This window comes from Quercus lobata, chromosome 1 (genome assembly GCF_001633185.2).
Source record: "Quercus lobata isolate SW786 chromosome 1, ValleyOak3.0 Primary Assembly, whole genome shotgun sequence".
In the NCBI taxonomy this organism is placed as follows: Eukaryota; Viridiplantae; Streptophyta; class Magnoliopsida; order Fagales; family Fagaceae; genus Quercus; species Quercus lobata.
In genome coordinates, this window is record NC_044904.1 from 14,630,471 (window position 1) to 14,658,006 (window position 27,536).

Here is a 27,536-nt window from a genome sequence, read left to right on the forward strand (position 1 = left end):
AAAATATTAAAAAAGCAAAAACAAAAAATCCAAATCCAAATCTAAACACCTGCACTTCCCTACACTCCCGGCGCATGTTAGCAAACCCGTCCTCTTTGCCACTATTCCTTCGTTGTCAATGGCTTCCGTTTCTTCTCTGACGAACAAGTTATCGTCGTCCGTACAACCACCAGGACGAATGAGGGTTTTGAAGGAACGATCTAGACCGTCGGAGGATGCTGCTCAGAAAAGTATGGGGATCGGTCTCCAATTGGTCTGAGTTGTCGTCGTCGGATCGTAATCGAATTTTCTCGTCATCGCCATTGTCGTTGTTGTTGCTAGGGGCGTTCGATCAGTTACCAGCTAATATATTGATGCAGATACTAAGAAAGCTTGGAGCTAAGGACGCTATGAAAATGAGCGTGGTTTGTAAGTCTTGGAAATCGATCATCTCCGATAATCTTCTTTGGATTTTCTTCCTCTAGAACCAAGCATATGACTCTTTTCTTCGCCGAGACCAGCTTTGTTTGGATTCCAAGAAAGTTAGAGAGAAAGGAAAGTTTAAATGATGAGTTAGAAAAGTCTTCAACACGTGCGCTAATGCGTTTGTGGCAATATTGAATTTTTTTTTTAATTTTTAATTTTTTTGAGAATCAACAACAATATTGAAATTAAATGGGTGGGTTACTAATTAAATGGGTTGGGCGGGTAATGAATAATTAATTTATATATAAATGGGTTATAAATGGATAAATGAGTAATTACACACCCACCTATTTAGGACCCAACCCGCCCATTTGCCAGCCCTAATTACACCTAAGGTTCCTTGGCATCACACCTCGGAGAAGGTTGCATCACACAAACCATAAAAGAAAGCTTCATAGCTCTTAAATTCTGAAAACATTCATTAGTAATCAACTCAATAGAAAGTACTACAGCTCTTTAAATAGAAGACTAATACCTAATCCTAGTTGAACTAGGATTTCTTAAAACCCTAATAAGACATGGACTTGGACTCCTTGGGCTTTACTACTAAACCCAAACTTAAAATAAAGCCCCAAAGAAGATCTAATGGACTATTAGCACAGCCCATTCCTATAATATTATGAAATTACAAAATTGCCTTGATACATAAAATCAAATAAAATATAACAAATATGTCTTCTCATTGCCTCCTGCATCACCCAATGAATCCTACTATTAATGAGGTGCGGCTTAAGCAAAAAAGAGTGACTCTTTGATGAAGCTTAAATTACAAAGAAGGGGCATGCTTGTTTTGAGTTTTGTATTAATTGATATTTTATAAGCTTTTACTATTTGTAATTATTATTTTGATGGAAATCGTTGCAGTGGACCCTATTGAACTGGTATGCCTTACATGTCAACTTTATTTTGTTTCATTTGTCATGGTTTTGACTTTTTATTGACAGCTGTTGCAGGTTAGTGGCTTTAAGTGATTTTTTTTTTTTTTTTTCTCTCTTTCATACATGTGCTTCTGATCTTCTAGTTACATTTACAACTTTTGACAATTTGTTGTGCATTTTGATTTTGAAAATTTTTGACACAGTCATGCGCTTTAGTTGTTGAACCTGAAGATAGAATGCTAGATTTCGACATATCGAAGCTAGGTCGTTTTTGTGGGGGACTATTTTGGGAACCATGCTTCCTATGCTTTCTAATCTTGTTGTTCGCTTAAATGAATAATAACATGAAGAAAATAAATTGTGCTTGATGCCTTTGAGCTAACTTGCATGGTATGACCTGGATGGTTCTCAAGTATTTTCAACTGTAGTTTCTGGGTGTAACTTTATTGATGGTTGTAGAAATTGAACGATCCCTTTGGTGAATCAAATGAAATGTGCATGCACATCACTAGAAAAATTTGACACAGTTTGAAAGTGCATTATCACTAACATCTTTATTTTCGGCTGCAATGTGCTTTTTCATGAATTTTTATTCTAAAATATTGAAAATGAGTCATTAAGTTTGGGAGTTCAATTCACAAGCTGTCTATCACCTTATGCAGGTTCCTCCTCGAGCTGCAGCAGCAGCAGCTGTTGCTCATGCTCTTGCAGGGCTGCCTCTGCATCAGAGGTTTAATTTGTCATCAAGTTCTGAAGAGCTGAGATCAATATATGGAATTGGAACCAGATCTCAAGGTCAAGTTCTAGAGTTAGAGGAAGACTTCTATGAAGAGGTGCTACTTGCTCATATCACTATAGTCCCAATTTGGGAGTGCTTGTGTTTGTACTGTGTTTTGATTTTACAATACTTTAGGCATTTTATCTGGCGTTGACGTTTCACTGACATTGTTCAAGTTGTGGAAAGGTTTCTAATGCCTATATACATGGATCCTATCTTTTTATAATTAAAATATTTAACGATAATCATTAAGAGGTGCCAATGAGCTCTTGCTCAAATGACATTTCCTCCCCTTGTTAAGAGTAAGATGATGGTGTGGTTGAGGGTTCAAGACCCACTGAATGTGAGTGTAATTACCAATTGAAAAAATCATTAATAGGAAACTGTGAATAATCTGCTTGTAAAAGTTTCTGAGTTTACATGAGTGCCATCAATAATTACATTTTGGAGGTATGAGATTCTGCCCTCCTGAATTCTATATCGCTTGGAAATTCAATGTCTTAATGCTCTGTAGTTAAGTTTATCAGGATTAGATATGTAAAAGTGGCCTGCAAAGCTGTTTAAAGCTTTTTTTTTTTTTTTCAGAGGTAGCCCAAAAATGCTTTAGGATATTGATTGTGTGTATATGTGTGTGTTTTAATCTTTGGTCTTCTCTTTTATGAAAGAAAGATATATCATTGATCACTCAGCATATCTGGTGTGAGGTGTTCTCATTATTTGGTGACACTTGCTAAATCTAAAAGTTGCCTCAGAATGTGATAGGACTGATGGTTGATCTTTCCTTTTGAGAAATTGAAGAAGCTCTTACATAGTTTTACATTAATGGAATTCATATTTTTTGCATCTGCCAAAATACTGGTATCTCAATTAAAAATGTACAAATGGTGAATTTGAAATAGCTCCTCCATTGGCTTTGCTATTGGGAGGGTATCTTCCCTCTTTGCTAGCATATATAGGATGTTGCTGGCCAGGTTGTCTGGTAAACATGATAAAAGCAGTTGAAAGAAATTTCTATGTTGTGAACTCAAGTACAATATTAATGAATTCAATAACTTGCTTTGCAAGTATTGTTGCATAGGCTATTAGGTGAGGTGCTTCCTTGGTGTCTTATGGCACATGTTTCTGGCACTCCAGTATTAAGCATATCGAATAGTTATTTTATGCACCGTGTTAGGTGACACTGAATATGCAACAAGTTTATTCCAATATGATGAATGATCATTGTTACTCAGCAGCCTCCTCTAAAGACCAGCCTGTAATTTTTTGATGGGTTTTCAAGCAATAAGTTTATTCTTTGTATTGCCTAGAATACTTTTGTTATAGTTAACACTTAAGCTCATGTACGGGTTTAATGTTACCAGAGAGCGTAATTAGGTTGGCTGGAAATTTTTCAGGGTAACTCGGCAGCCTCCTTTATAATCCTTGTATAGAGACTTTTTTTATTTATTAAAAATTTCTTGTTCTTCATCACCATTTCTGTCTGTCAACCCTGGAAATCATTTATTAAATTTGTGCAACAAAATCATGAAATGGTTTTCAATCTGCATGCTAGTTTTTAGAAACCTTTTCTACTTCTCTGCAGTTTAGTGAATATCAGATATTATAACAGCTTCTTTGCTGACTATGAGCAATCATGCTGTTGTTAATGCCAATGAGATGACTAAAATTTTGAGATGTTTTCCTCAAGAGTTGTTATAAATGCCTATCTGCAGGACTTCGATCCAGTTAGGCATATTTTAGAACATATTCCATCTGATGAAAATGACCTGACATTTTTTGAGAAACAGGTATTATTCTAGTTCTTTATATTTTTCTTCAGTGAATATATTTTTTATTCTGTATCTTGTTCTTCATGTAGATGTGTTCAAAATTAATTGTAAAGATTCCATTACTTCATTTGTGGACTCCTGGATCATGTGCAAGTGATAGTTTTATGTTTTAAAGCCTGTTAAGTGTTAACTGATTACTTCAAAGATGGGGTAAAGGAAGGAAATTATTGTGCTCTATAAGTAATTGTATTGATTAGGTGTTTGCAATTTGTCATTTAACAGTACTGTTTTATATCTAAAAGGTTCTTTGAGTTTCTTAACTGCAAGTCAATGAGAGTTCTCTTCTCTTTCATAGGCAGCTCTTAGATTAGCACAACTGGATATAGTAGCAGAACGTTTATCCCACCATGTTATGGAGCATCATGAAGTAATGGGTAAGTTTTTTATTTAGATTGTTGTCAACCTATTTTGTGATTGAATTGAAATTATAATTCCGTATTTATATCCTTGTTTAATTATACATATCCTATCAATGACTGTAGTGTTAAATATTACATTCTACATACCATATAATTTACTTCTGTTTCAATTGTGATATGTGTTCCAAATTATGTAAGTGTGATGCTGATGTATATCTGATATGGCACTATGATATTGGCTATGGCTTATTTGTTAGATTTGTAATTTGTATAAAGTTGTTTCTTTGTTACTAACTCATTTATTTTTGATAAGTTATAAGTATATTTCATTTTATAAGGTTTCCTTTACAAATTACGACATGGTCTATATAACTTGAGATACTTAAAAGAGGAATTGCATTCTTGAATATGGGGATGATATCTTTTTGGAATGCTATGTGATTATTTCACTTATGCTATGGGGATAATATTTTACCGTGTTTGTTTTGCAGTAAAATAATTGGTCAAATATAAAATATTTTCATTCAAAGGAAAAATCAAAAGCAAAAAGTGTAAAATGTTTTACACTTGAAAAATCGGTAAAACATTTTACACTTACTTTTCCCCTCTCACTCTTGACAATTTCTTAGTTTCTTTTCTCCCCCTCTCATGTTCTCAGTTCCTCTCTCCCATAAACCAGGTGAGTGCTCTCTCCCACAATCCAGGTAGTCACTCACCCATTGCTCATCACTCTCCATCTCTTGGTTCTTCTTTCCTTCTCCATCTCTCAGCATTTTTCACTCACAAGGCCACAACCCTCACATCTACCTCACCCATCCCCCATCCTGCACAACCCATCTTGCACCAATGCCCACCCACACCGATGCCACCTACCAACACCAACCACCATCATCGGCACTACCAACCTTCATCACGTCTCTTCCTTGCACAAACTCATCTTCCCATCTCTCTTGCACCATCCCTTGGGTTCAATTGATGAGCGGCAGCAGTCCTAGGTTTTTGGTGGCTACCCAATCTCACCTCCGTTGGGTTGTTATATTTTAAGAGTAGGTTCTTTGTTTGTGGGTTTTTTTTTTTTTTTTTGGGTTTTCCAATCTGGGTTCGTGGAGGTTTTTTTTTGGCTCTCTGATTTGGATTTTTGGTTTTTCGTGGTTTTTTTTTTGGGTGGTTGGTGGCAATTTTGGTGGCTGTTTTTGAATGGCTGGTGGTGTTTTGGTGGCTGTGTTTCCTTCCGATGTGGAGTTTTGGGTTGTGGTGGTTTGTATAACTGTGCTTGCATTTGGTGGGTTTGAGAACTATGAAAACATATTCATTTTACAGTGAAATAAACATTGAAAAATGATTTCATTGTATTTTCAAGTTGAGAATCAAGCACGGTAAAATGAAATGTTTTACTGAAAATATTTTACATTTTCAAATATTTTACTTCGAAACAAATGGAGTGTTAACGTTGTCAGTCTTGAAATCTATGAGCACCTCAGATTAAACACATTTCCCTTATGTTTCTTTTTCATCTTCTCATTAACATCAGTTTATGTCTGCAGTTTTCTGTATATTTGGATTGATAAAAATTTATTTTCCTAGCCCTGGCATCCTGCTCTGGTTGAATTCTCCATTTTGTTGATTGGTTACTGCTTGAGAGCTCTAAAATTACCATAAAGCCACCAGCAGTGTCACTGCAGTTTCAACAGCCCCCCTTCCTTCCACCCCCCCTTCCAAAAATAAAAAGAAAGAAAAGAAGAAAGAACCTAACAATACAAATCTCAAGAATTGTTTGACTAACCACTGAAGAATAAAAGTACTCTCTTCAGCTCCAAAAAGTAGGATTTCTGGGTTTGGTGTGGGTGAATTATTAGAAAGGATGATTACCATGCATGGAGAGTGGCTCCTTTGTGCTTGATCTTTCTTCTTTCATACTTTTCTCTGGTGGAGTTTAGCTTTAAATCTTGTTCTTATTTTTTATGTCTTTCTATCTCTGATCTGTTGGATCATTTGTTACTTGGAATCTTGATTATATTGTTCCCAAAGTGGACATATTCTTTTGAGGGGTGGAATGATCTGTGCTGGATAGTAAAGTTACACTTTTATATACTTCATTTTTTATCTGAATGTCAGATTCTCACCCTATATTCCTTCATTTCTTGATTTTATAATTCTGTGTTTTTCATTTCCACTGTCAATTGTGGCTCTCCTTTGCATGCTTCTTGAGTACTTGTGTTGTGCGCATTGGTATCAAGGAATTTCTCCACCCCATTGACATCAAATGGCATTTCCACCTTCCATAAGAATGGTTGGAGGGTAAGGTCATGGGTTCAAAACCCATTGGGTGTATGTGTAAATTATCAATCAAAAAAAGAAAAAGAAAAAAACTTGGAATTTTAAAGATATACTTCCTATTTCATACCGCTTAGGCATGGATGCTGTAAATTGCTTGAATCACCATAAAGTTCTATTTCTTTCTTAGTAGTGTGTGTATTCTAAATCTATTGTATCATAATCAGACCTCGTTCTAGTTGCAATTTCTAGGTAAGTCATAGTTTACTTGGAAGTTTAAATTGCAAATTGTGTTAGCCCATTAGTTGTAAATGAGATATTGATACTTACTTTTGGCCAGTGAAGGGGATGAATCTAGTCAGGGAATTGGAGAAAGACTTAAAGATTGCAAATGTCATCTGCATGGTAAGCATTTATATGGCTTGTTCTCTGCATGTAATGAATATTACCTTATGTGTGTGCTCTCTGTGATTATTTGAATATATTATTATTACATCCTTGATGGATATGGCTTTTATTATAGTTGTTCTTATGGTATTTACAGAATGGAAGAAGGCACCTGAACTCATCAGTGAATGAGGTTTCAAGGGATCTCATTGTAAATTCTAATTCCAAAAAGAAACAAGCTCTTCTGGTATTCCTCTCTCTCTACACCTTGGCAACACTGATCTTAATATTTGACTTTATCTTTCTGGTTTTGTTTTGGAAGATTACTGTGAACCTGTCATATTATGTAGGAACATTGTAGTGACTTGTTTCATAACATCTTTCATCTTTCATCTCTCTTTCCATTAGCATATTTTCTCAGGTTCAGGATCCCTTCTACTTGCTTTTGAAATGGACGGGGTTCATTTGAAGGTGAAGATTTAGCATTTCATGAATCTAAACGTGAATATAGTGCCATGTCATTTAAAATCAGTTATCATTCCTTATTGGTGACATCGGTTTTAAACTGGTGTGGTATCATGTACACCTTTAGATATATGAAAGACTGAATCTTCACATTGAAATGGACCCTTTTCATTTCAAAGCAAATGGAGAGGATCCTTTTCCATTTTCTTATGGAATATATTGGAAATTTTTTTGACAGAATGGGCTGCATATTCTTTATGCAGCTAACTTGTTAAATATACATATATGATTGCTTCTAATTGCAGGACTTGCTTCCAATTTTAAATGAGTTTTGTCATGCACTAAACATGCAAGCAGCACTTGAATCACTTGTTGAGGAAGGAGATTATTGCAAGGTGGGTTTTTACATATGTTTGGTATATGGTGTACAGTTCTACAGTTTCTTTTTCTAGTTTGACTTTATATTCTTGTTACTTTCATGTTCTTATTTGCTTAATGGTCATCATTGTAAGGCATTCCAAGTTCTATCCGAGTATTTGCAGCTCTTAGATAGTTTTTCAGAGCTGTCGGCAATACAAGAGATGAGCCGTGGCGTAGAGGTATAAGCTAAAATTACGATTAGGAAGCAGTTATATTAACCATATTGAGTACTATTGTTGTTTCTATTTTATTATTACATTCTAAAAATTTGATCAAATTTTGTTTTGAATTAACCTCTGATGAAATTTTTTCTGGTGCCTGATTATTTCACCATGCAAGAAATATGTTTTTGGTTTTATGCTTACTCATTGCTTATATGGGTGACTGGTGGAAGCTACAATTTGATTTTTATTTTTTATTTGATTTTTTCATAATGATGCAGGTTTGGCTTGAAAAAACGCTTCAAAAGCTGGATTCCCTTTTACTAGGAGTTTGCCAGGAGTTCAAACAAGAGGGCTATATAACTGTGAGTGTCTTAATCTTTTGAAATGCTTGAACCATTATTTTCCTGCAAACAGTGTATGCATGAAGTTGTCAATTTTAAAAATCTTGGCACGCAATTATGTTCATATTGAGTTAATTTGCTTTCTTGCCCAGTATCTGGATTTTTTTTTTTAATGTTTATTTATTCATTGGATTTATTGAGACATTATTGCAAGTTTAGATTAATACCCACACACACACACACACACACACACACACACATTCTATTTTCATATATTTATTTATACAAATTTTTTTTTTTTTTTTTGATAAATAACATAAAAAACTTTATTAAAACTCAGCCTAGTACATAGGAAATGTATGAAAAAGGCAAAAACATCAAGAAACCAAGGTACAGTGATCAATCAACACAAGAAGGGAGATACAAGAAAAAGATGGCAAAACAAAACACCATTTGAGAAGAGTAAAAAAGAAAAAAGACTTAAACTCAAGAATGGACCGTTCGCAACCCTCAAAGCTTCTAGAATTCCGTTCCCGCCAGATACACCACATCAAGCAGTGCGGCACAATCCTCCAAATAACTATATTATGATGCCGCCTGAAATTGCATGAGCAACCATCCAACAAATCCACTACCCTTTGCGGCATCACCCAACAAATACCAAACAAGCAAAAGATCATACTCCACATCTCAAATGCTATAGGACAGTGAAGGAGGAGATGATCTACGATTTCCCACACCTTTTGCACATAAAACACCATTCAAGAACAACAAGATGCCTCTTCCGAAGATTATCTATAGTTAGAATCTTGCCTAAAGCCGCGGTCCATGAGAAGAAAGCTACCCGAGGAGGAACCTTTGATTGCCACACCATTTTCCAAGGGAAAGAAATGACACTAGAAGGGGATAGAGACTGATAATACCCACTCATCTTGAACCCTCGACTGCTAGCTGGCTTCTAACAAAGTTTGTCAGAACCAACACCCCGCACCTTAGTGGAATAGATGAAAACCAAAAACGAATCCAAAGTTTATTTATACAATTAGTACCATTATATCAAGAGCCTGCTCAGCTGGTTGGCACCTCCTGATGTTTCCAATAGAGATATTCATAATTCAAATCCCCTACTTCCAGCTATCAAATTAACAAAAACTATTAGTACCATTGTAGCCACTCTCTTTTCTTTTTATTTTAAAAATTTTTAAGGTTCATTAAGAAGCGCAAAAAGAGGTGCATGCATACACAAGAAGAAAAAGCGAAAATAAATATCATTAATATCTAAAATTCAAAAGGTCAAAGAAATCCAAGAAGTTGGTGGAAGAGAGTGAACTAGTAGCTGTTGTCCAATCATTGAGCAATCTTAACAACGGGGAAAAAAATCAATTTCACTACTGACAACTTCCCTCAATAGTACATGCATTTATTTCTCTCCAAATTCTCTACTTTAAATATAAAGTTTAGCTTCTAAATTTTAATATCACTTGAGAAGGTGTCCTTCAAGTTATTATTTGGATCAGGTTCGAAGTTTTAGAGGGTTTGATACCTATTTGAAGTAAGATTTTTAGACATTCAGCACTAAATCCACGCTAAATTAGGTCTCTTGATAAGTTCTTGAAGGATTCTTGAATAGGGTTTGCTGTTTAAAGATTTTGAAATGGTTAGGTAATAAATAGAATTTTAACCGAATCTTGAAGAAATTTGACGATTGTGTGTTGTTGAACCAAAGAAAGATAAATTGGAAGGAATCATACCTTGTTTCCCTAAGCAACACACTTGGTAAGGCAAAGGCAATCTCACCCTTGAAGCTTAACAAGCTGCTGAAATTTAATTAATTTTCATCTCTCTCTCTCCCCCCTATATATATATATATATATATATTATTGGTAAGTTGCACATGTACCTAATGGGAGGAGGTGCCAGATGAGCAAGAGCTCATTGGCGATTACATGAAAGTCTTTTTACAGACCTTTACAATCATCTTCCTAGAAAGACTACTCAAGACTACTCTTAAATGATAGATGAATAATTAAAGAGCTACTAAAAATTGGGGAAAAAAAAGGACTCAAAACATAAATAAGATTCATGATCCTCTGGTAGTGCCCATTATAATTCATTCCAGAAAATTTTGAAAATTTCAAACCTAGTTAAAATTAAACCATCAACTTTTGGACCTAAATATACATAATAATAAGACTTAATTATAATTCTCATAAAAAAAAAGACTTAGGGTCCGTTTGGATACAGCTGAAAACTGAAACTGAAAACTGAAAAACACTGTAGCGAAATAATTTTTAAATGTGTGAATAGTATCGTGGGACCCATTTTTAATGAAAAAGTTGCTGAAAAGTGAAATTTGTGGGTCCGTAAACAGTACACGATGTGCTGTGATTGGTCCAAAAAAATTTGAAAAGTCAAAGTTTGCGGCTACTGTTCATTGAACAGTGCATGAACAGTAGCCGCAACACTCAAAACGCCCAAAAACGCGTGAAAAAAAAAAAAAAAAAAAAACTCAGACGCAGACGCAGAAGTTTCATCCCAATCCAAACGCACTCTTAATAATAATTAAAGTAAGCCATCGTACTTAAAAAAAAAAAAGAAAAAAAAGAAAAAAAAAAAAACCCTAAGGTAAGCTATGAAAGGTGCCAAGAAGGCCCTACATTAAAACTAGAGCACAATTCTTGAGTCTTTTGGATTTTGATCTTGTTTCTCCATAAACTCTTTGCAAGCTGTATCACTGAAAGCCATTAATTGTGAATTTCCAAGAGAGCCTCTTAGTTACACTGACATTGAACTTTAGTCCCATTCATTCTTTGTGATCTCCTTTGATGTGAAACCTTGGGTGGATTCTGTTTTAAAAACAATTGATACAGCAAGGAAATGCTGTGTCTGGCTATTTCTTTTGATATATAGAACAGTTGATAGAGGCAGAACCCAAAATAATCCCAAAAATAAGATAAGATTTCCGTATACCTGGCCTATTCTCTAGACTTTTCATTCAGATTTTTGTAGAGTTTAGTTTCTCATCCATGCTCTTTCATCCTCTACCCTGATTTATAATCAGAACCTTAGCAATTCCTTATCTAAGCAAAACTACATCTTTCATCTGATGTTTTGGTTGCCTGCATCATGTATAATGCACTTGGTGATCAGCATTATCATTCTCATTGTATTCAAGGAACAGTGGAAGGACTAGATAATATTATGTTTAAGCTCTGTGCAAATTTAATGCTAGGTTGACAGTTTATTACATCCTTTTGCAGGTAGTTGATGCTTATGCATTAATTGGGGATGTCTCTGGTCTTGCTGAAAAGATACAAAGCTTCTTTATGCAGGAGGTTCTTTCAGAAACACAGACTGTGTTGAAGAATATAGTGCAAGAGGTACGCTGACATAATTAAGAAATAGCAGTGCATGGACTTTGTTGCTCCAAATAACCTAGAAAGAAAAGGAATGTTAGATACCATCATTGTTAATTTATGCCTCCATGATTCCCAGTTTCTCTTCTTCCACCCTTTTGAAATCCCCTCTTCTATCGGTACATGTTACACTCAGAAATTCAGGATGATATCTGGGTAACTAGTTAAAAACACTTATATCTTGATGCTCTCTGTTGATAATCCTTTACTACACAAAATCTTTACATAAACATATGGGAAGAACTGCAGCTTAAGGTTTTGTTACTCCTGTTTTTGTTATATGGATACACGTATGAATTAACTGAAAGAATCATTCTCTTTGAATAAGCTCTTTGAGGCTTATGAATTTGGATATACCAAAATACCCAAACAAAACCTTAACTTTGTGCCTTTTTCTTTTACTCTGGCATTTTTCCCTCACCTTTAAAAAAAAAAAAAAAAAATCTTGATGATTGTTTATTTTTTGCAGGATCAGGAAGTACTATTGCAAAATACTAGGTATGTTTGTACTTATTTAGAGCCCTTTTATTTTTTTGTATGCTTCCTAATTTTTGCAGCAAAAAAGGAAATAAAGAAAGAAAGTATGCGTCCTAATTTATTTCATATGAATTCCAGACTTACCTACAGTGATCTATGCCTTCGGATACCTGAATCTATGTTTAGGCAGTGTTTGTTAACAACACTAGCTGTCCTATTTGGGTTGATGTGTTCTTATTATGAAATTATGGGCTTTCAGCTGGACAATAAGGTAAACTCCATTTCCTATAACTTATTCAATCTATAAGTGTGTGTATGCCATTGTAATTTATGGCAGAAATTTTTGACATATGTTGTTCTACTTAGATCCTCCTTTATAAAGAAAAAGAAAAACTTTTATTGGGCTTCTTGCCTTTGATTTTGTTTATGGGTGAAACTTTTACATCTTTGTTTCAGGATTCAGCAGACCAAACTTCAAGTATGAAACAGAAGGAAAAAGATATCCTTTGGAGTTCTGGAGAGGTTCAACAAATTGATTCAGATACTAAAAATTCTTCCAACTGCCAAGGAGTCAACAGCTCTCTCTCTGAATCTGTAGACAGAAAGCCTGGTTCATCTATGGAGGAATCTACAACCAACGGCTGTTTGGTTGAGACTAATAGAACTACTCAATTGTCTAGTTTGGATTCTCAAGATATAGTTGATGAGACTAGAAGGGATGACAGTACAGCATCTAGTAGTGGATCCCCACAGTATCAACTGCGGAAAGATGCTACAGAATTTGTTTCACAGATGCTTCAAAGAGGTCGGAAGAATCTTTGGCAACTCACAACTAGTCGTGTATCTGTCTTGCTTTCTTCTACTGCTGTTTGTTCAACAAGCATCCACCAATTTTTGAAAAATTATGAAGATCTGAATGTCTTCATCTTGGCTGGGGAAGCCTTCTGTGGTGTTGAAGCAGTTGAGTTCAGGCAGAAGTTAAAGGGCGTTTGTGAAAATTATTTTGCAGCATTTCATCGGCAAAATATTTATGTAAGTTTGTTCTACTAGCTCTTGTTCTCTACGTTTTTTAGTATCATTCTGCTAGATGTATTGTTTGGTACAGCATGCCATGCACCTTAAATGTTAAGCCTTGTGAATTATATACATAGAATGCACATAGTACTCAAAAAAAAAAAAAATGCACACTGTTCATTTGATCCCTTAAGTTTGACTCTTTTGAAATTGCATTATTAATCATCAAAGTCAATTTCACTTAATAGTTAAATTATTAAATTAATATTCTTTTAGAATTTTGGGATTTCAAGAATGACATGAGAGATTTTCTCCACGTGACTGCCTTTTTGAAGAATGCACCTCTTAATGGTTTTGAAGCAGTTTTTTGAAACCAGATTTTTGGACATTGGTCACATCCCAGTATCTTATGGTGAACAATGATTTTGAATGTGTCTGAATAATGAAGCGATTTTGTACATATAGAAATAATATACATGCATTTCACACGGTACATTTGATCCCTGTAATTGGAACAATTCTTTATTATTCATCAAAGTCAATTAACTTAGTGCCTGTCTGCTTACCTTATGAGTTGGGCAGGTTGGGGATCAGGAAGTTGGTGTCTTTTAATCAAGCATTATTAGGTAAATGGTTATGGAGGTTTGGCAATGAAGTTGGTGTCTTTTAATCAAGCATTATTAGGGAAATGGTTATGGAGGTTTGGCAATGAAGTTAGTGTCTTTTAATCAAGCATTATTAGGTAAATGGTTATGGAGGTTTGGCAATGAAGTTGGTGTCTTTTAATCAAGCATTATTAAGGAAATGGTTATGGAGGTTTGGCAATGAAGTTACTCATCTGTGGTAGGGGTTATTGCCACTAAATATGGAGAGGGCAAAGGGGGGTGGAGTACTAAAGTATGCAGGAGGGTACATGGTTGTGATCTATGGCGAAGTATTAATGAAAGGTGGGAGATTTTTTCCAAGCATATGGCTTTCGTGGTGGGTGATGGTACTTTAACTCGTTTTGGCATGATAGGTGGGTTAGAGATAATCCACTCATTATCCTCTATCTTGAGTTATACGAGTGTTTTGATAATAAGGAAGCTTGTATTTCTGAGCTTTTGGGTCATCAAATAGATGGGACTATTGGAATTTGAGATTTTATAGGGATTTTCATGATTGGAAGTTAGAGGATGTTTTCTCTTTTCTTGATTTTATCCAATCTCGAATTCCTAGGGGTGTTGGGAGCGACCGTCTATGTTGGTGCCTTAATGGAAGTGGGAATTTTGATACTTGGTGTTTTTATTAGGAGATTCGAAATGTTCCTGCGTCCTTATTTCCTTGGAAGGGAATTTGGAAAGCAAAGTTGGAAAGTAAAGGTTCCTAAAAGGTTGGCTTTCTTTATGTGGATAGCAGCACATTCTTGGATTCTTACATTGGATAATCTTATGCTTAGGGGTCTCTCTTTAGCGAATTGGTGTTGTATGTGTCATTTGTGGTTGCAATGAGGAAGCTGTGGATCGTCTCCTTCTTCTTTGTTTTACAATGCATGCTTTGTGGGTGCATATGCTTTAAATTTTTGGGATTCATTGGGACATGCCAGGTTTAGTAGCTAGTTTATTATTTTGTTGGTGGCAATGGATTGGGAAACATAATTCAGATATTTGGAATTTGGTCCTAGGATGTTTGATGTGGATCATTTGGATGGAACGGAGTCGTTGCTCTTTTGAAAATATTGAGAAAGTGTTGGTTTAGTTGCAAGATTTGTTCCAAAGGACTCTCTTTGATTGGTCTAGGTGTTGGGGCCTCTTGGATTGTTCTTCTATCATGGAGTTTACTTCTTCCCTTAGAATAGATTCTTGATTTCTATGTTTCTTTGCTTTTTGTTGTCTTTTGTTGTTCACCATAGTGAACACCTTGTATTTTTCTCGCTTTTTCTTTTTAATAATAATACTCTTATTACCTATAAAAAAAACTTAGTGCCCATTTGAAATGCACTTATAAGCTAGCTTATTGCTTATTTTTATACTATTTGCAGGTCCCATGAGTTACCTACTTATTTTATATAACTCTTACCATTTATCTACAATACTTTTTGCAAAAAGCTGGATAAGTTGTTCCCAAAAGTACATTAGTGTCCATTTGTAATTAACTTATTAAGCTTTTTGCTGAAAACCTTTTTTACTAAAGTGTGCTAAAGTATACTTGTACTTTAAAAAAAATGAGAAAAAGTAAGAAAAAGTGAGGTTTCAAAAAAATGAACATAAAAGTTAAAAAGCAAAAAGCTGGTGCCTAACACACACTTAATGGTTAAACCATTAAATTAATACCCTTAGATTTTTGGGATTTCAAGAATGTCAGGAGAAGTTTCCTCTGTGACTTCCTTTTTAAGAATGCACTGGTTAGTGGATGTGAACAATAAGATAATGCTTCAATGAAGAATACATTCTCATATTCTTAAAATTCAAACTATATGTAATTTTTTTTGGGGCAAGGTTGTCCCACTTACAATGACACCAGCTCTCACTAAATTTTGTTCATTTATTATTTAGTTTTGTTTCTGCCCCAGATTTATCCATAGTACTCTGCAGGACAAAACCCATTTCTTAATATATTAATTTGTTTTGGTTTATTCCAGGCACTGAAAATGGTGTTGGAAAAGGAGAATTGGCTGAAATTGCCACCAGATACAGTCCAAGTGATTAGTTTTGCGGGGCTTGTAGGTGATGGAGCACCCCTAATTGTTCCATCTGTTGGAAAATCAAGTAATGCCAGGGTGCGTTCTTCTGATAAATCAGCCAGCTTAGTTGATGCCAATGCAAAGAAGAGTGGATTTTTATATTGGCTTAAAAGTGGAAATCCCTTTTTGCTAAAAGTAACACATAATTCCAAAGAAGGTCGCAATTCTTCCCTACTTAATGGGGCTGTCTGCAGTGATTTTGATGGGAATAATAGTGAAAATTCTCATGATGATAAGTTCTCTCCCCAAAAGAATGATGTAAATCATACAAATGGCCCTAATTCTATATCTGAAGATGAAAATGAAGATCTTCTTGCAGACTTTATTGATGAGGACAGTCAACTTCCTAGTCGAGTTTCTAAACCCAATGTTTCAAGAAGTGACCCTGCCCATTGGAAAGATGTAGAGGTTACAGCTCAAACTGGATCCTCTGTTTGTCTTCTAAGGTGAAATACTATTAAATGCTTCTCTGCAAGCATTATAAGTCATAACTTTAATAATGTTTTCCTATATGATTTTATTAAGTTGTATGTACTTTTACATATTAGGTCAATGGATAAATATGCAAGGCTTATGCAGAAATTAGAAATAGTCGATATCGAGTTTTTCAAGGTATAATCCTTTCCATGACATTTTCCTTTTTGCTTCATTGCCTTTATTTGTCAAGCTCATGGATGGAAAGCTTGATGCTTTTCTCTAAATTGGTTTTCCTCATTTAGTATATTGTTGCAGGGGATATGCCAGTTGTTTGGCATTTTTTTCTATTTTTTATTTGAAACATTTGTTCAGCAAAACCCCAGTTCAAGTGGAAAGAGCTTCACTGAGTCTCTTAATTGTAAGAAATTGTTTCTTTTTCTATCAACCTATTTTATGTTGTTTTATCTGCCATTCATTCTTTAACTCGTCTTTATTTTCTGTTTATTTATTTTTTTTTTTTAGTGATCAAATATGAATATCTAGATGAGATCTACTTACAGTTTGAATTGATACATATTTAAAGATCATATATCATCTTGTGATACTCAGATCGGCTAAAGACGGCCTTGTCCAGAATAACACAAGATTGTGACCAGTGGATAAAACCCCCATCCTCTTCACCCACATCGTTGAGCACATCATTTATGCATGCAGATATTTCACCTACCAGTCCTCCCAGTACAAAATTTGGTCACCTCCCAGGAACAAGTTTTGGTCTCAAGGTATTCATTCAAATATCTAATAATTAAGGGTACTAATGTGAATACAATGACTATACTTAAGACGTATTTCCTGTTCTCATAATTACCTTCATGCAATCTAGAAATTCCAAAAACATATTTGGATTGTGCTATTTCGGAGTTAACTCCCTTTAGGGGAATGCTCATTTTTCTGCTCCAAGTTAACATTGGGAGAAATGTATGTCTTTTCAAAAAGATCCTAGTTGAAATTTGGTCATTTTTAGTGGTGTTGATTTTCTGCAGATTTACATGGTTATAAGCAATGTTATGAATACTGTTTTGGACTCCGTTTCGGTTTGTCCAGTGGAATGGAATATTTCGGTACTGGCGGATTTCGACGTACCGTTTCAGGGTGTTTTAGGGTTTCTAAAAAATAATTTATATATATTCTGGTAGAACATAAAATTGTCAATTCTAATAAATAATTAACTAAATATCAAATAATACAAATCATTTAGTCCTAACTCTTAAGTCTTAACCATCAATATAACATCACACAATAAGAAGATTTACAAGTCAATAACTAAATATCAAATAATAACTCCTAAGTTCTTAACCACAAAACAAATCATAAGAAGAAAAAAAAAAATTTATGACAGAGGGAGAAGAAATGAACAAACAAAAGATATTATTTATGACAATGTATACCACAATCACACATCTTAAGTTCTTAACACTTAATCTTAACTCCTAATTCCTAAGGGTTTTTTTTTTTTTTTTCTTAAACAAAAAGCCAAATCTTGTACTGGCCGAAATTCACATCTCGGCCGGAATTGGCCGAAATGACCCGAAACGGCCCGAAATTTGACCTGAGGTGGAACGTGAGGTATTCTCGTACCGGTTTGTATACCGGTACGAAAAATTCCGGCCGGAACGGAATAGAATCAATAACAATGGTTATAAGAGGTAATTGAGTAAATGCACAATTTTAAGTTCTAGAATTCTTAGGTAGATGGAACATTGTTTGTTTGGTTTAGCCTTTATTTATTTATTTATTTTTTTATCCTCATCCTAAAAGAGAATTTATAGTTTTTTTTTTTGATAAGCAATTAAGATTTATTAATATCAAAGAAAGAGACACCTGAGTACACGGGTATATAGGGGTATACAATCAAATACAAAAATTACATAAATCAAGTAAATCAAGATAGAAAAGAAAGAACAATTTATGCATGCTAACAACCAGTCCATTAAGGTTCTAAAAAAGAATAACTTGAGACCTGACATAGTTCTCTCATTATCTTCAAAACACTTGCTATTTTTTTTTCCCCCTCCAAAGACACTGCATCAATGGGGAACAACTATCTATATGTGACCAATTCAATGATGACCAAACCGACCTTGCCAACAAGCTAGAAGCTCAACAATAGACTTTGGTATAACCTGACTTACTCCAAATAAACTCAAAACCATAGACCACAGATCGGTAGCAGCTAGGCAATGAAGTAAGAGATGGTCAACTGATCAACTGATTCACCATTACTCTTGCACATAAAACACCAATCCATAATCCATACCCTTTTTTTCCTTAAATTGTCAATTGTCAGACTTTTCCCCAAGGCAGCAGTCCATACAAAAAAGGCCACTCATAAAGGGACCTAGAATTTATAGCTTTTTAAAGCCCTGCTTTTTCTAGGCACAATTGTACTCTTGCCTGGCATATTTTTTAAGAAAAATAAACTAATGAAAATAAGCTATACCAAATGAACACACAAGTAAGCTTCTATTCAAGTGTTTTGCAAGTTTCTTGTTCATCTCTAGTTTGTGCATGGCTGCAAGAGTATCACAGTAATATGTTTTAGTCAAACATACAACCTCCAGTATATGTGAGATTTGCTGCTGCTCTCATAGTTGACATAGGTGACTGAAGAGGTGTCACAAGAAATGGTCATGATGGAGAAATGCCCCTTTTATAATTATGAACCTTGTGGTTATGAAGGAAATAGAGAAGAAACAGTTTGTAATATATGTAGTCAAGCTCAGCTTTCTATCAAATTCAAAAGATTTTTTTTTTTTTTTTTTTTCCCCACAAGTGGTTAAACTGCTTAAAATGTTTCCTCATCCATGTCTTGTACATGTTTTGGTTACTTAAATTACTTTCAAAGCCATTTGTAATATATTTGTGCCTACAAATAATATGACCGTTATCTTACAGGAAAGATGTGCAGGTGCTGATACTTTGTTTCTTGTTGCCCGAATACTGCATAAATCTAAAGCTCATCTCCAAGTGATGCTTCTGCAAAATAATGCAACTATAGTTGAAGATTTTTATGTGCATGTGGTATGTCTCTCCCTTACAAGTCTGTTGGCGTGGTCAGTATTTGTTATGGTGACTTGGGATCTCACAAAACTTGATGTGGCTTTCAGTTTTAGTTATACTATACATGATCAAAGGCTTTATAAAATTTGGCAAAGACCATTGGAAGATTTATCGAGAAAAATCATAGAACTCTGTGTCTCAATCTCATAGCTTATTAAATAATATCAGTTTTCTATATTTTATTTTTTTAAATTAAATAAATAATATCCGTTAGATGTATTTATATATGATTGAAGTCACCTAAATGTGTACAAACAAGCATGTGCACAAACAAAACATACACTAAAGCATACATCTTATTCTGTTTATGTGTGCTTTTCATATGGAGGTTCATTTAAACTTAGCTCAAAAAGGCCTTTTAGGTAATACCGATGCTTTAGAGTATTGAGTTTTGAGAATGATGACAATAGTCTTAACCAATCCTTGTGTAGCTGGAATTTTTCTTGACATACACTTGTTTATGAAAAAATATGCTCTACCCCCCTCTTTTCCTTTATTCTATTTTTCTGCTGATTGTGTTTTCTTTTTGCTGATTCCCTTCCTGTTTTCTCATTAATAAGTAAATTTGCTAAGGGTGGCCAAGTATGAACTTATGGTTGTGTTTTTCTATTAGTAATTCATGTCTTTTCCTTTTATGTCTCATTTAATTGAGTAAGATGTTTGGACATCTCATTACTTTTTCTTTATTTGAGTTAAAACCTCCATTATTTAGACAAGCATAATCTTAACTATATATGTTATCAGGTGGATGCTGTGCCGGATCTTGTAGACCAAATTCATAGGACAACTGTGAAACTTCTTCTTCACATTAATGGGTAAGTAGAAAACATATTGGGGTTCCCGACTGCATATAAGTTGAAGAATTTTATGTCCAGCTCTATATAATTGCCATCTACATTGGCATTTTGCATCTAATATTATTGATCAATTAATGGTTTCTACATTGTTTATGGTGATTTTAAGTTTTGGGATATTTTCAAACATAGTGGGAGTGCTAATATTTTTTAACATTTCAAACTGTTTATTGTCTACCTTGAATGGTAGATTTGTGATGCCCCAAATTGATTGGATATTGATTAAGTGTGTGTTGTGTGGTTGTGTGATGAGTCCCACATTGGGCATATACTGGGTTGATTTCGGGTTTATAAAAAACTATAAGTAGCCTCATTTGTTACTAGACTAGTCGTTTTGGGGTATACAGCAGATGTGGCTAGCAGTTTTTCTTAGGTTGTTACAAGATTGGTCCCTTCACTCAACAAAGCTTTAAATCAATGCTGGAATATACATTGATGCGATTTTTTTAGGATTGGGAGTTGGAATCAGTCAATTCTTTATTTATTTACTCTAGTTCTCCTTGGGTTGACTGGAATTGGGGATGGGATATGCTGGTGGCCTTCTAGGGACAAGAGTTATGAGGTTAGTTCCTTCTTTGAGGCACTTTGAGGGGCTATAACTGCAAGTTGTTCTTGGAAGACCATTTGGTGTGTGAAGTTTTCCCTCTTTCTTTTGGGTGGACAGCGGCTTTGAGTAAGTTCTTGTCGATGACAACCTCACTACAAGGGGAAAATTATAGTCTATTGGTGCCATATATATAAGAATGATGGTGAGACAGTTCACCATCTCCTACTACATTGGACACTGGCAAGCAAGTTGTGGTCTTTAGTTTTATCCTCATTTGGATTGCATTAGGTGATGCCTAGGACAGTTTTGGAGGTTTCAGCTTGTTGGAAGGAGAGGTTTGGTTGTTATGAGAGTGGTTTGATTTGGGGTTTAGTTCTGCTTTGTGTTATGTGGCTACTTTTGGCATGATTGGAATAATCAAGTGTAACAGCATGGAGCTTCATGGGAACTTGTTTAAAGATACGTTTCTCAGATCTTTAGTGGATGTATGCTTTAGGAAATATTCATGGGAACTTATTTTAGATTTTCTCTCTTCTGAAGTTTTGATGGTAATTGGTAACTGCTTATGAGGATATAAATAATGTACATCCCCATTATTTATTGCATTAGTTTTTCTGAAAATATTTTTTACCTTTTTAATTATCAAGAAAAAAAAAATGTTTGTTAATTTTCTTCCCCCAAAAGGTTTCCAACACAAAATTCTCAAACTAGGAACAAAATAAAAAACCCTTTTGAAATTTCAATGGAACTAGGGAAACGAGGTGCCTGAGAGGAAATTCAAACCAACTCTAGTTGATGAATTATAATCAAATAGCCCAAAGTAACTGCGAATTTGCAGGATGCACAAGGTTTGAGTCTTTTGGAAAGGGTAGAGCAAATAATGTTATGCAGAATCATCTGACAGGACATGCTATTGCTGAATTTGGTGATCATAGATGGTTGGATGTTGCAACTTGCAACTAATCAGAGCTCTAAGATGCACCCAGCTTCTGGGTACTGGCCAACAACTTTCATTCCATGAAGTTCTTTTGTAAAGCTCCAAACTGACTGACCTAATTCTATAGGCAAATCCTCTGATGAAAATGGAAAAAGGGAACTTTCAGTCAAAAGTAAAAGGCAATGAGGGACAATGATGAATCTTTTCTGCATAATACCAGTAGGACAAATGTAAACAATTATCTCTTTCTCATCTTAACCCCTCTACTTTGCCCCTTGCCATTAGTGGTGGTTGTGATTTCTTAGATGATGTTAAAACAGTCTTGCAAGATTAATGGTATTGCCATCTTTTCTTGTCAGTATATTGTGGGCTACTACTTTAAACTAGCACTTTTCTTTTCAATCTGGCTATTATAACTGATTCTTAAATGGGTAACTACTTGTTGCAGGTATGTTGATCGGGTTGCCAATGCTAAATGGGAAGTGAAAGAGCTTGGACTAGAGCATAATGGGTTCGTTTACTTATTCTTACTCTTTAATCTATATCGATTTTAATGCTTATGAACTTGTGATTTTCATTAAACAATGATGTTAATGTTTATAACATCAGGCTGTGTGTGTATATATATATATATGTATATGCTTATTATGTATGCAATGCTCTATTTGGTTACTCAGTATTACTCAAACAATATTAATAATGGACATATAATTAGATCTATCATAGACAAAGTTGGGATTGCGAGTGTAGGTAAGAGTGGTTAATTATATGGGACCCATTTCATTAGAGTTTGATTTACATAAAAGTCAACGGTGACTCTACAGTGGGTAGAGATGCTTTTTTCTTGCTTTATAGGGGTAACTTAGGCTGCGTGTTGGGAAATTTGATGTAAAGGTTATGTCAAGCCCAGGGGGATTATTTAACTTTACCCTTCACTATATATCCTCAGTTTCAACTTTCCATAGTGAACATGATTCAGATTAATAGTTTGAGGTCTAAGTGCATGGATTCTTTTTGTCAGGGCTATTTAGGGCCATTTTATGTTAAATAGTAATTCCTAAAGATTTAGCTGGTTAACTTAACCTTGTTAGTCTTGTCCTTTTGAGGCATTCTACTTGAGCCATTTTACTTTATGATTTTTGTTTTGCTGTTGCTTCTTCTTGCTAATGACTGATAATCTCTACTAAATTAAATCTAATGTTTCAGTCAGCCTAGAAAGCATGGATATTTCAGAGTAGCAGTTGTATCTGTACATAAAAAAAATCCCTAATATATAGTGTTTGTTTGTCGCCTGTTGCCTTTTAGCTTACATTGTTATTTTTCTCAAAGTTTTTTTATATACAACTATAATTAGCTACTTAAAAATTATAAATTTATTAATTAATTAAAGTATTCATTATTGTACAATATCCTAAATTTTCAAGAATTGAAGTATCGTTGTGTCCATATTATATCTGATCTATATCCTGTATCCATATTGGTGCTTCCTAGCAGTCAGCTTTGGATGTTTGAAACCTATGGATTTTGTAAACATATTCTCTAAGCAATTGCTTATGACACCTGAGAACAGTGAGCTTATCTATTCTTCTGTGATTCCTTCTATACAATGTTATTGAAATGCAAATATTAGAATGCATCTCTGCTTATGGGAAAAAAAAAAAAAAGAAGAAGAAGAAGAAGAAGAAGAATAAAAGAAAGAATGCATCTCTACAAGGCCATTGCTAAAAGTTTGAAACACATGGTATAATAGGCTGTTATCATATAAAGGATTTTGAAGATAATGAGTGTGAAAATAATGATCAAGTGATTAAATTCATTATTTCCTATCAGCTTAAGTTTTTGTTCAGATCTTATTATTTTTTATGTTCAACTCCCCAATACCTGTTCTCTCGTTTATTTGAAAACTACTATTATTTGACTAGTGCTCTGAAGTGTGTTTTATCAACAAGTTTGTTGATTTATTATTATTATTTTGTTGGTATTAGGTACGTTGATTTGTTGTTGGGAGAATTTAAGCACTTTAAAACAAGGCTTGCTCACGGGGGACTACGCAAAGAGGTAATACTTGGCTGCAATTCTGTGAGGCACCACCTTAAACTTTAAAGAAAGCAGAATTTGTGCCTCAAAATTCTAAATTACTTTACTTTTTACCCTTAAGCTGACTTGACTAGTTGATAGTGATTGCTAATTTTAGTGTGAGGTCATTAAATTTGTGCATTGATGGTTTCTATCATGTCAGGATTTGGTGAAGTTATTGGTATCTTGATCTTTATACCGTATTGGACTTCCATTTTGTTTGGGCAAAAGCTTTGATTAGGTTATGTGTTTATGGCCTCCAGCAAGTGCGCGCGCACAGGGGGTGGGGGGTGTTGGGGCTTAGGCCACATTTGGTTCATTGAATAAAGATTGCGTTAGAAATAGTAATTTAATATTATTGGAAATAAAAGATGTTAGATGTTGTAATAAAATAACTATACCTATTCATAAAGTTTGGTTATTATGAAAAGTTTGTGTTTTTTTGAAATATATTAAATTTAAAATTGTCAAATGTATTAAGGAATAGTTATTACAGCCATTTTAGAAATGAATGAGGATAACTATTCCCTGTAATAAAGAGGAAATCAAATAACCGAATAGTTATTACACATGAATAACCATTCCATTACAAGATTTTTTATAGCCTACCAAACATGCCCTTAGTTGATGAATTGAATAAAACCCGATTGACCAATTGACCAACTTGAATATTATATCTTGTATGTTTAGGTTCAAGACCTCCTCTTAGAATACGGACTTGAAATTGTTGCGGAAACTCTTATTGAAGGTCTATCACGAGTGAAAAGGTGTACTGATGAGGGACGAGCTCTGATGTCGTTGGATCTTCAGGTTTCTTTTTTAGCGTGTCAACTGACAAGAATCTGCGCATTGCAACATTTCCTTTGTATTTTGCTCCCTTTTTTGTCCCTTAGTATATTTAAAGAGTGTTGTCTTTATTCCTTTCAGGTTTTAATTAATGGCTTGCATCATTTTGTCCCTATAGATGTGAAGCCTAAATTACAGATGGTCGAAACCTTTATTAAGGTAAGCATAATCATGGTTTCTTCTTTGAAATTAAGTTGCAAATAATGGTGAAATATTTTTGGATTGATGTAAATTTGAGGATTATTGCTGCTTTACCTATATGACACAGATGGTGTACACAACTCTCAAAAATTACTAACTGCCACTCTCTCTCTCTCTCTCTCATACAGGCATACTACCTACCTGAAACTGAATATGTATACTGGGCACGGACTCACCCTGTAAGTTCTATCCCTACTGAAAATGAGAAATTTCTCTGATATGCTTTTTTTTAAAGGTTAATTTCTCTGATATGCTATGTAATTGTTTGATTGTTTTACATTACATATATGAAAATACTTTTTTCCATGCAGGAATACACTAAAAGTCAAATTGTTGGGCTAGTCAACCTTGTTGCGACGATGAAAGGTTGGAAGAGAAAAAACAGGTTGGATGTACTGGAAAAGATAGAGTGAGCTGGCATGCAACTTCAGTTACACCGTATTTTTTGTGGTTCTTTATACTAATGATGTATATTGGATGGTATTCTGATCTTCATTATGTAGAGTGTATCTTGAGGTTGTGTTTCTTCAGATTTCTTAGTACATATCTGAGCTTGTAACATATGATCATCCCTTCTTCAAGGGAAAATCAAATGTAATTTTAGATCACATAATAGTTGAAATAATGAGTTTACATTGATATAGTCAAGTTTCGATCCCATGTTCTCTTGCAAATGAGGGAGAGGCACATTTCTGTATTTGTATTGAATGGAACACAAAATTTTGTGCATCACTTTATTGCTGTTCTAAATATATATATATATATATATATACATACATACATTGTTGATCCTCCTGCACTCCTGATTGTCATGTTGCTGATCCCTATGAGATATATATATATATATATATATATATATTTTAATAGTATTAATCATCGGAAAATATTTTATGGGGAATTGAAAAAGTTATAAAAAAAAGTTGGTAACTTTTCATTTTTCTATAAAAAGTTTCTTAAAAATAATTTATTAATATATGCTCTAAGTAATTTCTGTCTATTTTACACAAAAACACATTTTTTCTATTTTACAAAAAAAACACATTTTTACAAAACAATCATATTAGTTTATTTATTCTAAACATTTATTCAATAAGATATTCATTTTTTTTACACTATCATCTCTCTCATAGACCCAGCACAGCCCATTCAACCACCATCATCAACCCACCAGCCTCCATCAATCCACTCAACCACCATTATCAAGCAACTAGCCTCCATCATCAACCCACCCAAATACCCATTCAACCTAGCCAAAATCCAAATACCCATTTAACCTAGCCACCATCAATGAAATCCATGTTCATCCAACCTAGCCGCTGTGCAACAAGATCAACGCCTCCCATTGTCCAGCCATGGAAGTTGTGTCAAAGCCCAGGTGTGTCTAAACCAGATACCCATTCAACCCAGCTTTGATTGACGCCTTCAACCTAGCTCTGATCAACGCTCATGATGCATAACCTCGTTGATCAGGAGCTTATGAGATGAGAGAAACAGAGAGCTGAGAGGGGAGAAAAAAATGAGAAGAGAGAATGAGGTGAGAATTAGAGGACTGGTGAGAAGGAGAGAAAAAATATTAAAATACAAAATGCAAAGCTACAGTAACCATGCATATATGCATAGTTATTGTATCAATTGTGCATAAATTCAAAAATTTTACACCTACTGATGTGGGTTTTTTTTGGGTCAAAATGTGCAAAATGAGTAACTTTTTCTATTATGCAAGACTTTGCACCCACTGATGTGGATGCTCTAAGGCCACACATTAGTAATTTTTTTTTTTTAATTTTTTAATTTTTTTATAGCATCTTTATCCCCATGATTTTGTTTATTCTTTTTCTCCTTCGGGTTATGATATATTGTTAGAAATTTTTAGAAATATTAGATGCCTGATTATTTAATTGTTAGTTTAGTTCTAATTAGACAACACCATGATGACCATTTTTTGTTTTTTTTGAAGATCTTTTATGTTTTAAGTGTGTTTTATGAAAAATTATTAGTTGTTCTTGTAATATGATGAATTTGGGCTCATTCCTCTCACATTCATAATTAATCTCATTATGAATTTAATTAGTGTGATCCATCATGAATATGAGAAGAGGAACACCACGTTATGTGTCCTAATAATATAATTTAACCATGTTTTATTCTTACATTGTGCTCATAAATTCTTATTGTGCTCATAAATTCTTGGGTTTCTTTAATGAATGTACACAATAAGTGGTGGCATTAGCTTATCACATGTCTCATTTGCATGGAAGGGAGCAATAAAGTGCTTTATTTCAGTGAAGGTATTTTCATTATTCATTTGCATGTTGGAGCTCGATGTTTGAGCTCCCTGTGTATAAGAAAGTTACTGTTGTTTGCACTTAAAGGCGTGAAAGTTCAGAAGGCAATCTATCCATGATTCTTATTAAGGCTGTATGCTTCCATGTATGCAAGTCTCAACCCCAAGAGAAGGAAAGAAAAAAAAAAGACTAGATCTGGAGAAAAAACAACTAAAAAAAGATCGAGAGAAATTCAATTTTTTTTTTTAATTAAATGACAAGACA

General features: G+C 34.3%; 1 protein-coding gene across 4 annotated transcripts in view; it reads left to right on the top strand.

The window, feature by feature from the left end:
- LOC115980305 (syndetin-like) overlaps nt 1-25,741 on the top strand; it is a 34,383-nt gene extending 8,642 nt beyond the window's left edge. The window contains exons 2-25 of one of the 4 annotated variants that reach the window (XM_031102570.1): nt 2,006-2,176; nt 3,834-3,908; nt 4,246-4,324; nt 6,924-6,988; nt 7,128-7,217; nt 7,741-7,830; nt 7,948-8,034; nt 8,298-8,381; nt 11,621-11,740; nt 12,246-12,274; nt 12,392-12,524; nt 12,710-13,285; nt 15,888-16,435; nt 16,538-16,601; nt 16,722-16,824; nt 17,016-17,188; nt 19,362-19,487; nt 20,271-20,341; nt 22,313-22,375; nt 23,850-23,922; nt 24,631-24,805; nt 24,905-24,945; nt 25,116-25,166; nt 25,299-25,741. In XM_031102570.1, the coding sequence (XP_030958430.1) occupies nt 2,006-2,176; nt 3,834-3,908; nt 4,246-4,324; nt 6,924-6,988; nt 7,128-7,217; nt 7,741-7,830; nt 7,948-8,034; nt 8,298-8,381; nt 11,621-11,740; nt 12,246-12,274; nt 12,392-12,524; nt 12,710-13,285; nt 15,888-16,435; nt 16,538-16,601; nt 16,722-16,824; nt 17,016-17,188; nt 19,362-19,487; nt 20,271-20,341; nt 22,313-22,375; nt 23,850-23,922; nt 24,631-24,805; nt 24,905-24,945; nt 25,116-25,166; nt 25,299-25,400 (3,189 nt within the window). In that variant the 3' untranslated portion in view covers nt 25,401-25,741. Of the gene's footprint in view, nt 1-2,005; nt 2,177-3,833; nt 3,909-4,243; nt 4,325-6,923; nt 6,989-7,127; nt 7,218-7,740; nt 7,831-7,947; nt 8,035-8,297; nt 8,382-11,620; nt 11,741-12,245; nt 12,275-12,391; nt 12,525-12,709; nt 13,286-15,887; nt 16,436-16,537; nt 16,602-16,721; nt 16,825-17,015; nt 17,189-19,361; nt 19,488-20,270; nt 20,342-22,312; nt 22,376-23,849; nt 23,923-24,630; nt 24,806-24,867; nt 24,946-25,115; nt 25,167-25,298 lie in introns of those variants that run through there. The other 3 variants (XM_031102574.1, XM_031102581.1, XM_031102586.1) reach the window with 3 other exon arrangements.
- Nucleotides 25,742-27,536: the final 1,795 nt, after the last annotated feature.